General features: G+C 39.0%; 1 protein-coding gene across 1 annotated transcript; it reads right to left on the bottom strand.

The window, feature by feature from the left end:
* Positions 1–3,191: 3,191 nt before the first annotated feature.
* Positions 3,192–13,488, bottom strand: LOC134645110 (sterile alpha motif domain-containing protein 9-like). Its single transcript, XM_063498400.1, has 4 exons — positions 13,132–13,488; positions 8,596–8,657; positions 8,444–8,508; positions 3,192–8,264 (listed from the first exon to the last, which is right to left on the bottom strand). The coding sequence occupies exons 3-4, from the start codon at positions 8,465–8,467 to the stop codon at positions 3,792–3,794; spliced, it is 4,497 nt and encodes a 1,498-aa protein (XP_063354470.1). The 5' UTR covers positions 8,468–8,508; positions 8,596–8,657; positions 13,132–13,488; the 3' UTR covers positions 3,192–3,791.
* Positions 13,489–13,881: the final 393 nt, after the last annotated feature.

The raw sequence follows: 13,881 nt of genomic DNA on the forward strand, positions 1-13,881 counted from the left end.
ACCCTGAAAAAGGACATCAAGCGGAAGCTGATGGATGGAACGGTATGGCGAGAGAGAATTATCAAAGGTTTAAAGAACAGCAGAACAGATTTGGCAACATTTCAACTCACACGCTCGTAAAACACTGCCTCCAGTGATGATAATTAGTCTTAAAATTTATAGAGGGTAATTATAAATAGTACCGTTTAAATGTAAATCCTGTGTACATGACCATTTATAATAATGACTTTTTTTAATGAATAAAACATGGTAGTATATCGTTTTTTGATAGTCATAAGATGAACCTTTTAATGCATTTTATAAATGGTATGAATATCACTGGTTGGTGAGGTTGTGTCAGCGTTGCAGGTGCCGCATTGGCTTCGTTTTATCTTTGACTGTACTGTGATGATATAAAGAAAGTGTTTAACAATTTCATTCATCAAACTCTGCTGCAGGTCTTAGAAATTACTAGTTTTGAATGATATAGGCAATATTTGGATTGTGGATTATGTGTACTAGCAACCATAATATTATAGTGTTATGTAGTACTATGATATTATTATATGAGCGTCTGGCTAAATTAACTTTAAAGTATTTTAAAATGTGTTCTTCATTGAAAGGACTCACTTTTAGTTCTCTAATTCACATTGTGTGAAGCAGCAGAAACTCCTTTCTCTGGCAAGAGCATCGGGTTTCACTCACATGGCCACTTTGACCTTTTCACCTCCCGTATGCCTAAAGTTTCACTTTGGTATGAATGTCAACAAATTACAGTGACATGACTCATCTAAATGTAACAGAAACTAGTTAAAGTTACATCTCAGGTTGCCAAGCTACGTCCAAGTGAAGCTCCTAAAAGATTTACAGCATGTGTTCCTCTGAATCTACATCTATAGATGGCTCACACATCTAACTTTCTCCATAATATGCTAGAGAAAGGCTACACTTATCACCAGAATGACCTTCTGACCCCCAGAAGTGACCTTCTAAAGATTGCTTTCAGCCATGTGGTGCAGGGGTACTTATACTTGGAGATATCGTCTGACTCATGTCAGAAAAACAGAAGAAATCAGGAAGAATAAGCCATCTGTGCATAAAGAAACAGTGGGTACTCTGTCTAAAGTATTATTATAATGCATTGATGTTATGGTGAAGTTCATTTATAAATTCTACTTGAATTGTATTAAAATTTAAGTTAAAAAAACAAACGATAAAGGTTGAACCACAAACACATTTACTGGCGCGACAGCCTAATTTTTATTTTTGTTTATGTTTTTGTATATTTAACTAGTTTATATACCTCTAGGGTGCGAGCAGATCGACTGTTCAAATCAGTTTCGAACCTTGCTTAATTTGAGCTTTAACTTTAGCAGTTGCAGAGACACCAATCAAATCTTAAGCCAGATCCAAGATATTAAACTATTTTTTCTGTTCAGTTGTATTTTAGTTTTGTGGGGTTTTTTCAGTCCAGAGGGTTTTTTTTTACTCAAACCTGACACCAAATTCACAGTTTTCACTCAAAAGCTATCAATCACCCATCAGAATATAGAAAAAATGGTAGCAATTATCGTCTTTAAGCCAGCATTCTCACACTCTTTGCTCTGGAGCCATCCAAGTGACAGGTATCCCACCTAGCTGCTGCATAGAGATCTATTATATTTTCACTGATTGTCCAGTAAAGGCAGGGCAGCCCCCTTTTTTGAAATTTTCTTACCATGGCCATATTTTTGAAACCATTAACGTGTAAAGCAAGTCCTTGGGATTCTTATGGTTCAAAAACCATTTAAAAATGAGTTACGGGCTCAGATTTAGAAACAGTTTATCAAGAGGTGCGCCGAGCCAAATTTAACAGGGATTTAGAGTGACAGTGAGTGATGAGAGATGATATCACCGTGGCAACTGACAGCTGATTCAAATGTGGGCAATTATTTTCAGTTCGTGATTTTAAATCAGTTCGACTGGATCATTTGGATTAGCAGATTACATCTCAGGCCTGTTTCTGATTGGTGGATTTAATTTAAACAGGCATCTTATTAGAGTATGGACAATTAATATCAGGATTTTAATTAAATCACCTGCGAGCTCAGACAATTTGATCAACTGGACTTTTTTAAAACCACTTTAATGTCTGTTTTTACTGTCAGCATACAGTATGGAGGGAAAAAGCCACAGATTTTCAACTAAAACCCGAAATACCATTATAAAAGCTACAAAATGATTTCAGCTGCAGACACTGTTCAGCTTGTATTTCAGAATTACTTCTCTCTTACACACTATTGGCTTTTCCTAATAAAACAAATGAGTTGCTGCCCCCTGGTGGTACGTTTTAGTTAAATTCTGCAAAAGCTCTACCTCCTTATATTAGTGTACTTAACTACTTATGTAGTTTGTAGACAAACATACACTGAATGTTAGCGTACTAACATTGTACCTATTAATATTAAAATGCCCTTTTAGCAAATTAAACTGTTTTCCATTGCAGGTTAATATCATCCAAAATTGAAGATGCATTAAAGGCCTTCACAGAAGAAATGCAGTGGTGATGCTCACTATCTTGTGTCAGATTTAGAAATGTAATCTCTTATTGATGTGTGTCACATGGTGAGCCATCTGCTGCTTTGCCATGTGTGCGAGACAGACTAGATTTGTTTCTGGGGGCCATGAACTTATACTCACAAAGCCCAGAAAGTAGCACCCACATTCAGCGAGACTCCATACTTTACCTATCATCCTGACCCACAGGTATGATGATAGGTAACACCATGTGGAGCCTGTGTGTTCAAAAGCCTGTGCCGGGCAGGGGGGAAGTAGATGGGAAGATAAAAGAGGGCAGCACTGCCCTGTTAACTATTCACATTTTATGTATTTTATTGTTTGCATGACAATAAACTGTAGTTATCTATTTTTGACTATATATCCTGTATTGTTTTATGTTTCATAAATACCTTTTTTGGTCTGTCATCCAAAAAAAAAGCATAAAGTATCTCATACTTTAAGCTGTATGAGGAGCAGTCACGGGGTTATATAATGCAAATGCTTCTTAGAGCTTTTGCATATGACCTAAACTGATCAATTCCATTTCATTCTCCCCCTTATTTGAACATAGTTATGCACTTCTTCATTTCTGGAGTCTACATATAACTATTTGAGTGCATGTGCAGTGCATTTTAAAGTAACCCTTACATAGTAATGTTACAGTACATCTTTATTAGGCAGCAAAGGTATTGCAAAACTCAGTGCTAGATTTTACATGGAAAACAAAAAACAAATCATGTTGTTTTAAACAAAACTGCAAAAGTAATATAAGACAATATGATAAAAGGTCAAGTGTTGGAATTCTAAACGTCAGACAACTTCATATACAACTTAGTTGTATTAATCAAATGATCATTATGCAAAAAATTAGTAGTACAAAAGTACACAATTCATATATAAATGTACTATAAAACAGATGTAACTATACTATTAGATCCATCATATATCACTTTCAGTCATATAACCTAAAACGCGACAACCAGTAACAGTTAAATTCATTTTCAAATATCACATAACAGTTATTAAAAAAAGAATCTCACATATGCAGTGACTTGTGAGCTACAGTATAAATGTTGTTAAGACATTGCTCAAAGGTTTTGTATGACAAATGCCCCCTCCCGTTGCAACAATAACAAAAATACAAACATCATTTATGTAAAGTACACAAGAAAACATAATCACATATAAGCCAAAGACGACAGTTAGTCAGATGTCCAGTGCAAACTCTGCCAGATAAAGGTAGCGTGTTTCAGCTCTGTCATGACCATGCATAATCATTTTTGTCCAATGTCAAATGCAACAGGTCCTCTCATGGAGAAACCAATGAAGAATGACACTTTTGACCCCTCTGCATGCCCACTAATCTGGCTTCGATACATTGGGGTGACTGGAAAACCAGTATCTGCCATTATGCAATCACTATGCACCTCCCCTGTGGCCCTATAAAGGAGCTCCTCCACGTTCCTCTCCTTCCATATTTTGCCACTTCCCCACATGGAGGCAAACTGTTGGTGCCCATCCACGATGCACTTTTTGATTTCTCCAATGTGAACCAGTCGTTCATATCCAGGCTTCTTCCCCAGCAGGAAATGGATAACGGGACTCTTGCCGTTGTACACTTCCTTCATCTCTGCATGATAAGAGGTTTTCATCTGTGAGATGTACCTTCCAAGTTCTCTATATACCGGACGGTTTGGCTCTGGCCATAACAGCAGAACTGCAATGAAGTAGAGCGGCAAACTCTCACTTAATGGGATTTGCCCACAAAGAACTTGGAAGAGAAGGTTTACCATGGCTTCATATGCCTGTAACAGATGTGATTCCAGTTTAAGACGACTCAAAACAACATTGACATAGATAAAGTTCACTTTCTCCTTTGGAGTTGGGCAACGCCGACATATAAAGAGATACTGTCTGGCAATCTTTTCCAACTTTACAGTTGAGGTTTCATTTGAGAGACAGCTCAGAATCCCAGAATAGGTGTCAGCCTTTTCCTCTTCCAGGAACTGTCTCGTCTGGTGTAGTTCCAACATGGTGTGCAAGGTTTTATTCTTCAAAAGAGATGCAGAATCTGTCTTACAGAAAACCTTTGCATAATGTCTGAAACATCTGAAAAGCTCATTTTGGGACATTTGCTCGCGGCTATCTTTCATTCCAAATCTGGAGCCCAGATTTACATAAAAATTGTCAAGGAAGTCAAAGTTCTTCTTCATCCTGTATTTGAGGTTGTAAAGTACATCCTCAAAGTGTTTCAAAATGAAATAGTAGTGTTTGTTTTTGGTGTGCCAACGATCCCTACTTTCTAGGTCGGAAAGTTTAAGCTCTCCAGAAAGAACCTGGCTCATTATGTCATGACGAAGACCATCAGAAGAGAAAACAGGGGTCTTTGCCAGCACATCAGTGACAAGCACACCAACCTGAATTTCTCCCAGGCAGCCAGAGGTGTTGAAAGTAGAGTTGTCTGTTTTGATTTGTAATCGTTGGCGTGACTCCTTCTTTGCAAGGTTCTGTGTTTCCTGGAATGCTTCCAATGCTGACTGAGACAGTTTCAGAAGTGTTTTCAGTTTCTCTGGACTGATGGGTTCTTCCTTGCAGTCTGCAATGGCATTCTTGAGCTCATGCTTGATCACTTGTGCTGATGTATCTGCAATATAGGAGTTGTCTTTGTAAAGATCTTTTGCTTTTTTTGCCCAAAATTTTGCCTCTACAAAATCTTTCTTTCTCAGGTAATAGTACCGAGCAAGTAACTGGGAGACAATGGGATCTTTCTCATATCTCTTTGAGGCATTTTTTAACACCATCTCTTCCAGTCCAGGTGTTTCATTTGCAATGTCCTGAATAAGTGGAGAGAACTGTGATTCCTCTAATTCATGATATCGCTTGACCAAAATGTGGTGAACGTCTTGCAGGAGCTTGCTTTTGCCTTGTGTGCTTTCATAAAACTCGTCTGTGGTCAGCAGAAGGTCAGCAATTTCTACTTTTTTGACATTGTGTGTTGCTTTAAGTTCCAACAAACACTGCTTTGCAATTCTTGAGTGGATCATTTTCACAGCTCTGAAGACTACCTTACCCTGAACTGAACAGCTGGTTATAAAAGTAGAAAATTTTCCAAAACCACGTTCAACTTTGTTGGATCCACAAAACGGTTTTGGTTGAAGGTCAAGGAATTCCTCACACAGAGAGACTGATAGAGAGGCCCCGCGGCAGTAAACATCCAACAGAACTAAAACTGCAAGAAGCTGGGCATTTTTCTGATTCATATTGAAGCTCTTCAGTGTGTTGCGGACCACACTCTCAATATATTCTGACTTAAAGTTCTTCTTCATGATCATGAAACCATAGAATGTTTCAGTGTTCTTGTAAGTTTTCTCAATTTCGACTAGTTTTTCCTCAAACAGTTTCTTTTCCTTATCAGAGAGATTATTTCCAATGAATACAGTATCTGCCGTTTGCCCAGTCGTTTCAGAAGACTCTGACCTCATGCAGTTCAAGAAAACCACCTGCGCAGACTTAGACTGAATTTTTTTCTCTTCGCATTCTTTTTCAATGAGCTGCTGCAAGTCAAATACTTTTTCCATATCATCAAAGTCATCTATCATCAGCAAAACAGGGACACGTGGCAGCTGCTCCTGATGTTTATACATGAGAAGTTTGGTCACCTGACTGGCTACTTCAGCAAAGTCAGCATTGTTGTTCCTGAGGACAGCACAACGAAATGTGTTCCGGAGAGACCACAATATGTGCATGGCCAAAGTTGTCCCACCACATCCAGGTACATGCAAGAGGTTAAACAACACACAGGCTTTTCTCAGAGAGGATAAATCAGGTATGATTGTATCCTTGATGTAGTCAAAGTGGTCTCGTTTGATAAACGGTGTGGATCCAGGCTGCTCCGAGAAATAGAAATTCCACCACGTTACCTTTCCACCCTTGTAGAAGTTCTCCTCTATCACATTTTTTTCCTCATTTCCTCCTTCACATTGGTTCACGCAAAGGACATCTAAAGTATTCAGACTTCGCTCTACTTTCTTCTCAAATAACACTTTGCTTAACCCACCACACGTTAGGAAACGACTGGATCTGCGATTCTCTGACCAAAGGCTAAGGATAGTGCCATTGACTTCTGCAAAGCTGAGATCATGTATGCATCTACCTGAGATGTCGATTCCACATCGAGCCTCAATTAAGTCTCTCCAGGAGGTGAATGCTTTGTCATTGTCACATATGCAAAGGATCTGATCTGTGCCTCTGAGTTCCTGCAAGAATGTACTGAAAGTCTCCACAAGGGGGTCCATCTTCTCACTCACTCTTGACAAAATTAAAAAAATGACGAGGAACCTCTTGTTTGGAAGGACATCTTTGCGACACAAGAAGGAAATGACATCTCTGACGGAGGCTCCCTTGTCCATTAACCACTGGTCAATGTCTGAGGGCGACTCGTGCTCAATGCCTCCATTGCAGAACACCCAGCTGGTGTTTTGAGTTAATTTCAACTTGTTCGCAATGTCTTCAACTCCTTCTGTGATTTTATATCGTGCTGGTGAATGAACATTTACTGGGCTCTGCTGGTCAAAATATTGCTCTAATCCCTCTTTAGCTGATTCTGGATCAAAGTCCAACACAGCTGTTGGGTTCAGATCTACAAGAAATTTTAGATAATCTAACTGGCTTGGGTGTGACTTGTTAGTTATTATCACATACTGCTCAACATTTGATTTATCTAAAGACAGAGAGCCACCAGTGATCATGTGACTGAGTCTAGAGCCCTGAGTGCTGTTTTTTATCACACTGAGGTGCTTCTCTTCTGCCTTTTTCCGGCGTTGTGATCGCTGAGCCATACTTTCTAGAAACTGCTCGTACTCTCGCTTGTTTGGTTGCGCAAGAAGATCTCTGCTGCTACCACCATCACGGATAAAGAAACATTTTGATGGTTCTGATTCAGTTTCTTTACTTTTGCCTTTTTTCTTGCCCTTTTTTCTGGTGTTTGTGTGGTAGCTGTTTTCTTCACAGATCGTAGTCTCTGGAACAACGTCGACTTCTATGACACATTTGTCAGATGATGTCATGTTCTTGTTGAGAACTTCAACAAATCGAGGATGTCTGACGCATGTCTGAGCAGTTTGTTTATGTTTATATTCAAAATGATCATCAATGGCAGATTTTAGTTCATTTGCAAAAGCCTCTCTGTCCTCAACAACCACACCCAACACTTGACCGTGGGTGAAGTCCGGTTTGTCTCCTATTCCAAAATGTATGGTGCCGTTGGTACGGCTGTTCATGCAGGCAGCTGCAAAGCGAATGACCTCAGATGTGAACTTGTTCATTTTAGTTTCTTCTGTTGTGCTGGTGAAAGCTTTGTACTCGTGGCAGGGTTCAATCAAATCTGAGGCACCTGATTCTGTAACATCAAGAATGCTGCTCTCCGTGTATCTGAATGTATCGTGGTATCTACAAAATGGATACGGCTTGCATGGTTTTCCAGGCTGGTTTCTAGAACCTACTGGCTCTTCTTTTTTAAATTTCACAACTTCATCTCTAGCACGAATGAGAAGTTTAGCCGGTCCAAAAGTCACGCCAATTTTGGTTAAGTCAGTTGTATCTAAAAGCAGAAGACTTTCGCCATTGATGTCTTCATTAAACAATATTTCAGCAACTTTGTCATCCACGCGATCCAATTGGAGAACCCATTGCCTCACTTGATGTTTACTCCAATCTTGTATGTCTGATGACAGATCCTCCTCCTGGAACTGAAATATAAAGTCCAGTTAACATTCCTAATTTCTAAATTAATTATTAGACACTTCAATATTTAGTGAATATGTCTAGTATTATGTGGAACAGTTTAAAACATGAACCTATGTTTTAATTAATAAAAGCTCACTTCTTAACATTTGTTTTATTGAAGCATTTTTCAATTTTTACTTACCTTCATTTCACCTTGATCTGCCATGACAGTACTGCTTCCTCTTTCACAAATATAGATTAGTGATGCTACAAAATAATTTAAATAGAAATATTAGCAATAGAGAAAAGGGAACTGTATTGATAGTAGCTCAAATTAAGCAAGTTCAGCCTCACCTTAATTTTTCCTGATCATCAATGATGGCTGGTCAACTTTTCACACATATTGGTAACTAATGCTGCAAAAAAGTAGAAGTATTATAAACACATGGCTGAGGCAGTTTAGGAGTAACAAGGGAGGGATTTAAGAACCAACGAGACTAACTTATTTAGTTTCAGGGGGAATATGTATGACATTGTTAATCTCAATAATCGTTAAGATGTGCTTTGCTATACAGGATTTCAGTATATATACAGTTTTTGGTCTCCTTTATTTCTGTGGTCTCGATAGGTGCCAAGTATTGATTACAGGGTGGGCTGTTTAGCAATTGGTTACCCAGCAACCACACAATTGGAATTCACGTAGTATATGACTTTGCATTGTCTTCATGAAATAAGCAAAAACTTGAAAAAGATGTAATCTGGATGGCAGCATATATTGCTGAAAACCTATAAGTTACCATAAGTTGGCACCTATGCAGAGCTTAGATCTTGATAGGGTTCAGGCCTGTACTGCATTAGAAACAGACCTGTGTTGGAGATCACTGCATGACCTTACAAACACTTCTGAAAAGTGTCAGCAGTTAACACAGCTCTTTGTTGCATTCACACATGCAAGGATCAAACAGAGAAGCAAGATACAGAAACACTGCTTCCTTCCTTAAAACCAGGAAGCAGCCTGTGCAGGGCTCGCAAAATTTCAAAATCCCTGGTAGCCCTTCGGGCAGGGACTCTTCAGTTTTTGGTAGCCCAAAATAAATTTAAGTAGCCCGAATAAAAAAGGGAGCAATTTTTTTATGTTTTGTTTCCGTTACAATATTATACATTAAAGTATAATATTGTAACGGAAACAAAACATTAATCAAAAAATTGTTGAAACACAAATTACAACATTGTATAAAAATTACAATCATCAACTCAAATGCTTGGTTCTAATTGAACAGAAATTTCTATGAACTTGTAAGAACTGTACAACAGGAATCAGTCTGTGTCAGATCCTGAATTTGAAATTTCCACTGAAGTCACGGATAAGAAGCAAGTGGAACCAAGATCTAGGCCATTTGCTTTTTGAAGTTTGCAAAGACTGCTAAATTTTGCCAGTGGTAGTTCACTCTTTGCAACATAGTAGGCTGTTCTAAACAGATTTTTCAGGTTGATTATTAGTATGTTATTTGCAATTGGTGTTTGTTCTGGGAAAGATATTGCAGACTGAGCGATAATGCATTTCTTGCATTTCTCATGGGTTCTAATGGGGGCCTTTCTTAAAATTACTGGTCCCAGTAACAAAGGCACTTGTCCACTCAGAAATCGAGGGAAACCAACAACACACCCGGCAGAACATTATGTTATTTACACGGGTGCACATAAGTGGTCCGCATTCGCTGTCAAAATAAAAGACACGCACCAGATAAGAAGTTGCAATGCACGTTTGCGTCCATATAAAAGGCACTGTTGTGGGATTTTCACGGCACATTCTGCACCAAATCTCTGTGCGTTCATCATTTGTTTAAAGCCAGCTCACCTCCTGCAACCACTTTTCCGAGAATACGCGCTTCTTTTGTGGTTCGGACTCCTTCTGACATTTCTTTGGAGGTGGAGGAACACCAAAGTAATTGCTTAAAGGAGCTTCTTCGACATCTTTAAGAGTTCTAAACAAATGCCTGTCCTCCTCCAGAAAATTATGTACGCAAACACGCGTTGCAACTTCTTATCTAGTGCGCGTTTTTTATTTTGACAGCGAATGCGCACCTGTGGACCACTTATGTGCACCCCTGGTTATTTAGCTTGTCATATTGCAGCCACAGAAATTCTTTTGTCCACGAAACCATAAAGCTGCACTTTCTTTTTGCCTTATAGTCTGATTTGTCATAACTTTTCCGTTTTGTGGTAAGCTTTCCTTTGGCTGTCACTTCTTCACCCTGACCGGTCTTATTTGGCTCAGCAGAACTAAAATATATATCCTGCTTCTTTTACACACGCACTCACATAACGCTCAGCGATTCTCTGCGCGATCAACCTCTCACATGTTTAAGCTTCTTGCGGGAGATTTCACTTGTCATGTTCGCATAGTAAGCTAACGATTGATAAGACGATGTCAGAGGAATTTGTGCGCAAATTATCGTCACTCACCAATCAGTACTGTCGCTCTCTATACACAGTTCGCGCGATTGCAAAGTGAAAGCAAAAAACAAGCGCAAATTCAAATGCAATTTCAATATGTCACATATAGGGCTGCTCGATTATGGCAAAAATGATAATCACGATTATTTTCTCTGAAATTGAGATCTCGATTATTTGACGATATTCATTTAACAATAACAATGTATTGAATAATGGCTTTAAAGATTGTCAAAAATAGTATAAAATAGTGTGCAAATACTGATTACAGTGCAAATGTTTGCAATATAAAAAATAAAATGTAAACATCTATGTTTAGTGAACCCATAATGTTTCCACACCACTGAAGGTTCTTTTTGTACCTCTCTTTTCAGCCAACGGCAGTCACTCTCCTCTCCAAATAACTTCTGCTTAGCTTTCCGAGCTTCCGTCTGTTAGCTCCTCTTAATTGTTGTGGCGCGTGTTTGAAACGCAGAGAGGTGCGCTCGATTTGCCACACGGAGCAGCGCGAGAGTAAAGCACGAGGGAGGTGCTAATAATCGGCTCAGTCATTTTTAATGATCGTTGAAAGCCCAGATCGTAATTTAGATTAAAATTCGATTAATTGAGCAGCCCTAGTCACATATTGACAGTGGCTCACCGACGCCAATGACATAATTACCCAGCTACATTTCCGAAAGAATGCAAAAGCATTGTCATATATTTTTCCTTCCTATGATAGCCCGACGGGCAGGGCAGGGATAGATTCTGGTAGCCCGACTGGAAAAATCGCTAGCCCCGGGACGTCGGGCTAGCGATTTTGCGAGCCCTGCTGTGGTCTCACCACTTATCCTCCGGACTAAAGAGGATGTTTAGTTACATCGAGACAGCAGCCTCGATAATACATATAATAATACAGGATTATAAATTAATGTGCATGGTATAGGTAAGTTGTACGTGTGAGAAGGCCCCATTGACGCTGAACTCTGTGTACCGGTTTAGTAGCACTGCTGCTCGTGACGGCAGAGGAAACAGAGGTTCACTGATCTCAAAGTGAGGAGTAATGATGAGTTTTAAAGAAAAGTTTAATTTTCATGTGCAGCTGGTTTATTGGCAGAAGGCTCTGCTCTTTGGCTCAGGTGCACTATGTGGCATATTACATAGTAAGATGTTTTGAGTCAGTTGTATGGTACAGTGTGTGCTTGCATGAGAGGCCTCTGTGGAACTGTGTATGACTGAATTAAAGCAAAGTACATATGTCAAGCCCTTGACATGATTCTGTTTTTCCAGTGTGGTCCTTAGTGAAATATATTCTAATGATACAAAATTAAGAAAAACCATTTACATACATTATTAGGATTAAGAAAGCTGCCTGAATTTTTTTTGTAGTAACCCCGTTGCAATACAAGAATCAGTTTTGGAGTCGAATTTGTAGCATGATTTAGTGTCAGTGAAACAGAAATCTGAATTTATTATGTTCAGGACTATTATTACAATTATTAGTAGTAGTTTTGCTACTAAGCTAAATTCTTTTAAACATGATCGTATCTGTTTTCTCTGTATGGAAGAGGATTAGGGCCACTAGATATCACAAAGAAAAAAAAATCTCTGGTGGAATTTTCTGTTTATAAAGTCTGCAACACGGTCAGCTGTGGTCAAGGCATTTAAATTACTGTAAGCAGGAGAGCTAACACAAATCAAACATCACAGTTCTACAGTCATGAGAGCTCTGAAACAGAAGTAGTGCTCCCACTCTTTTATCCATTACAAGGAAGAGGGAAAAAGTCACAAACTTATCATAACACACATCGCTGTTGTTTTGTGCCCTTGACATTATTAGCACCTGCAAAGGGAGTTGTCTTCTCCAACTACTGAGGCTGAAATAAGTTCATATAGTTTTAGAAACTTACACTGAACAGTCCATTACAGTGTTAAAACTAGGCATATGCATAAGCCACTTAAACACTTTAAATGAGAATAATAGAAATTTTCTATTACAATTCCAAATGACTCCCCACATTTTTTAATGGTTCTAATCCTCTTCCGTACTTCTGATTCAGAAGCACACCAGTGGTTTCAGTGGTGTGCTCTACAATGCCAGCTAGAGGTTAGAATAAAACCAGGAAGTGGTTTTAGTGTTTAATGTTTTTGTTCAATCCACAAATCCAAAAGACTTAAGGCAACAGAACCAACAGAATCATTCAAAAACTGATTAAAGGACCCGAGCCGACTGACTTTTTTCTTTTTAAATGTGATACAGTAGGTATTAAGTGGAGACAGGAAGATATGTAATGTATGGTAATATAAGTAAGCTAAGTGTCATCATAGAAAGGCAAACCATGTAAAGTTAAACGAAGAACCACAAAATAACTGGTTGCATCCTTACTACGCATTTACTATCTTTCCATTGATCTTTATAACAATGAAGGCTCAAAACAAATATTGACGAAAACTTACATTTCATTCAGTCTGCTCTTCAGTCCTCTCGGTTTAAAGCTGAGCTCCTCTATCAGGTTAATATGTCGGTTTTGGAGAGCAATAAACCAAAGACGCTTCTCCTGCTTGTTTGCGGAGGATACAGATGAGAGAAGACTGAGGAAGAAGACTTCAGCTGGGCGGGTCATTCACGGGAAATGAAACCTAACCAAAACTGTCCGTGTGTTTCGATTATTCTTACCGAAACGACACTTGTTGCGAGATGGGTGACTTCCTCCGTGATTTGTCAGCATTGTATCATGTTCTTTTCGTCGCCTTAACTAATTGTGAAACGATATAGTAAAACCTCTGATTCCGGAAACCCTCCCAAACAAGTCAGTCTATGAGGTCCTTGAAATGTTCCACTGGGAGTGGGAAAGTGGTAAAGTTCAGTTCCATGGTTGAAAGAGCGCCCTCCTTCCCAACTGTAAGTTACACCGAATTTTAAAACACATGTATAATATCTAAGAGCTGAAATTTAACTGAGCTGGAAAAAAAAATGTGAAAAATAAAAAAAACTGAGGGATTAAAAGCATCCTCCTACTGCGCATCACTGCATCAGCTGCAGCTATCTCCGCTGTGCCTCCCAGCAGCGGGTGCCACAGCTGAAAGTGAAGCAACAGCGAGGTAGTAAAAGTTGCAGTTCCACTTATGTCCACTTGAGGCTCCAAAGTCCCCATAGACGCCCATGTTGAGACTTTGGACCAGTGACGGTAGAAAACAGTTTCTAGA

This window comes from Pelmatolapia mariae, linkage group LG16_19 (assembly GCF_036321145.2).
Source record: "Pelmatolapia mariae isolate MD_Pm_ZW linkage group LG16_19, Pm_UMD_F_2, whole genome shotgun sequence".
Lineage (NCBI taxonomy): Eukaryota > Metazoa > Chordata > Actinopteri > Cichliformes > Cichlidae > Pelmatolapia > Pelmatolapia mariae.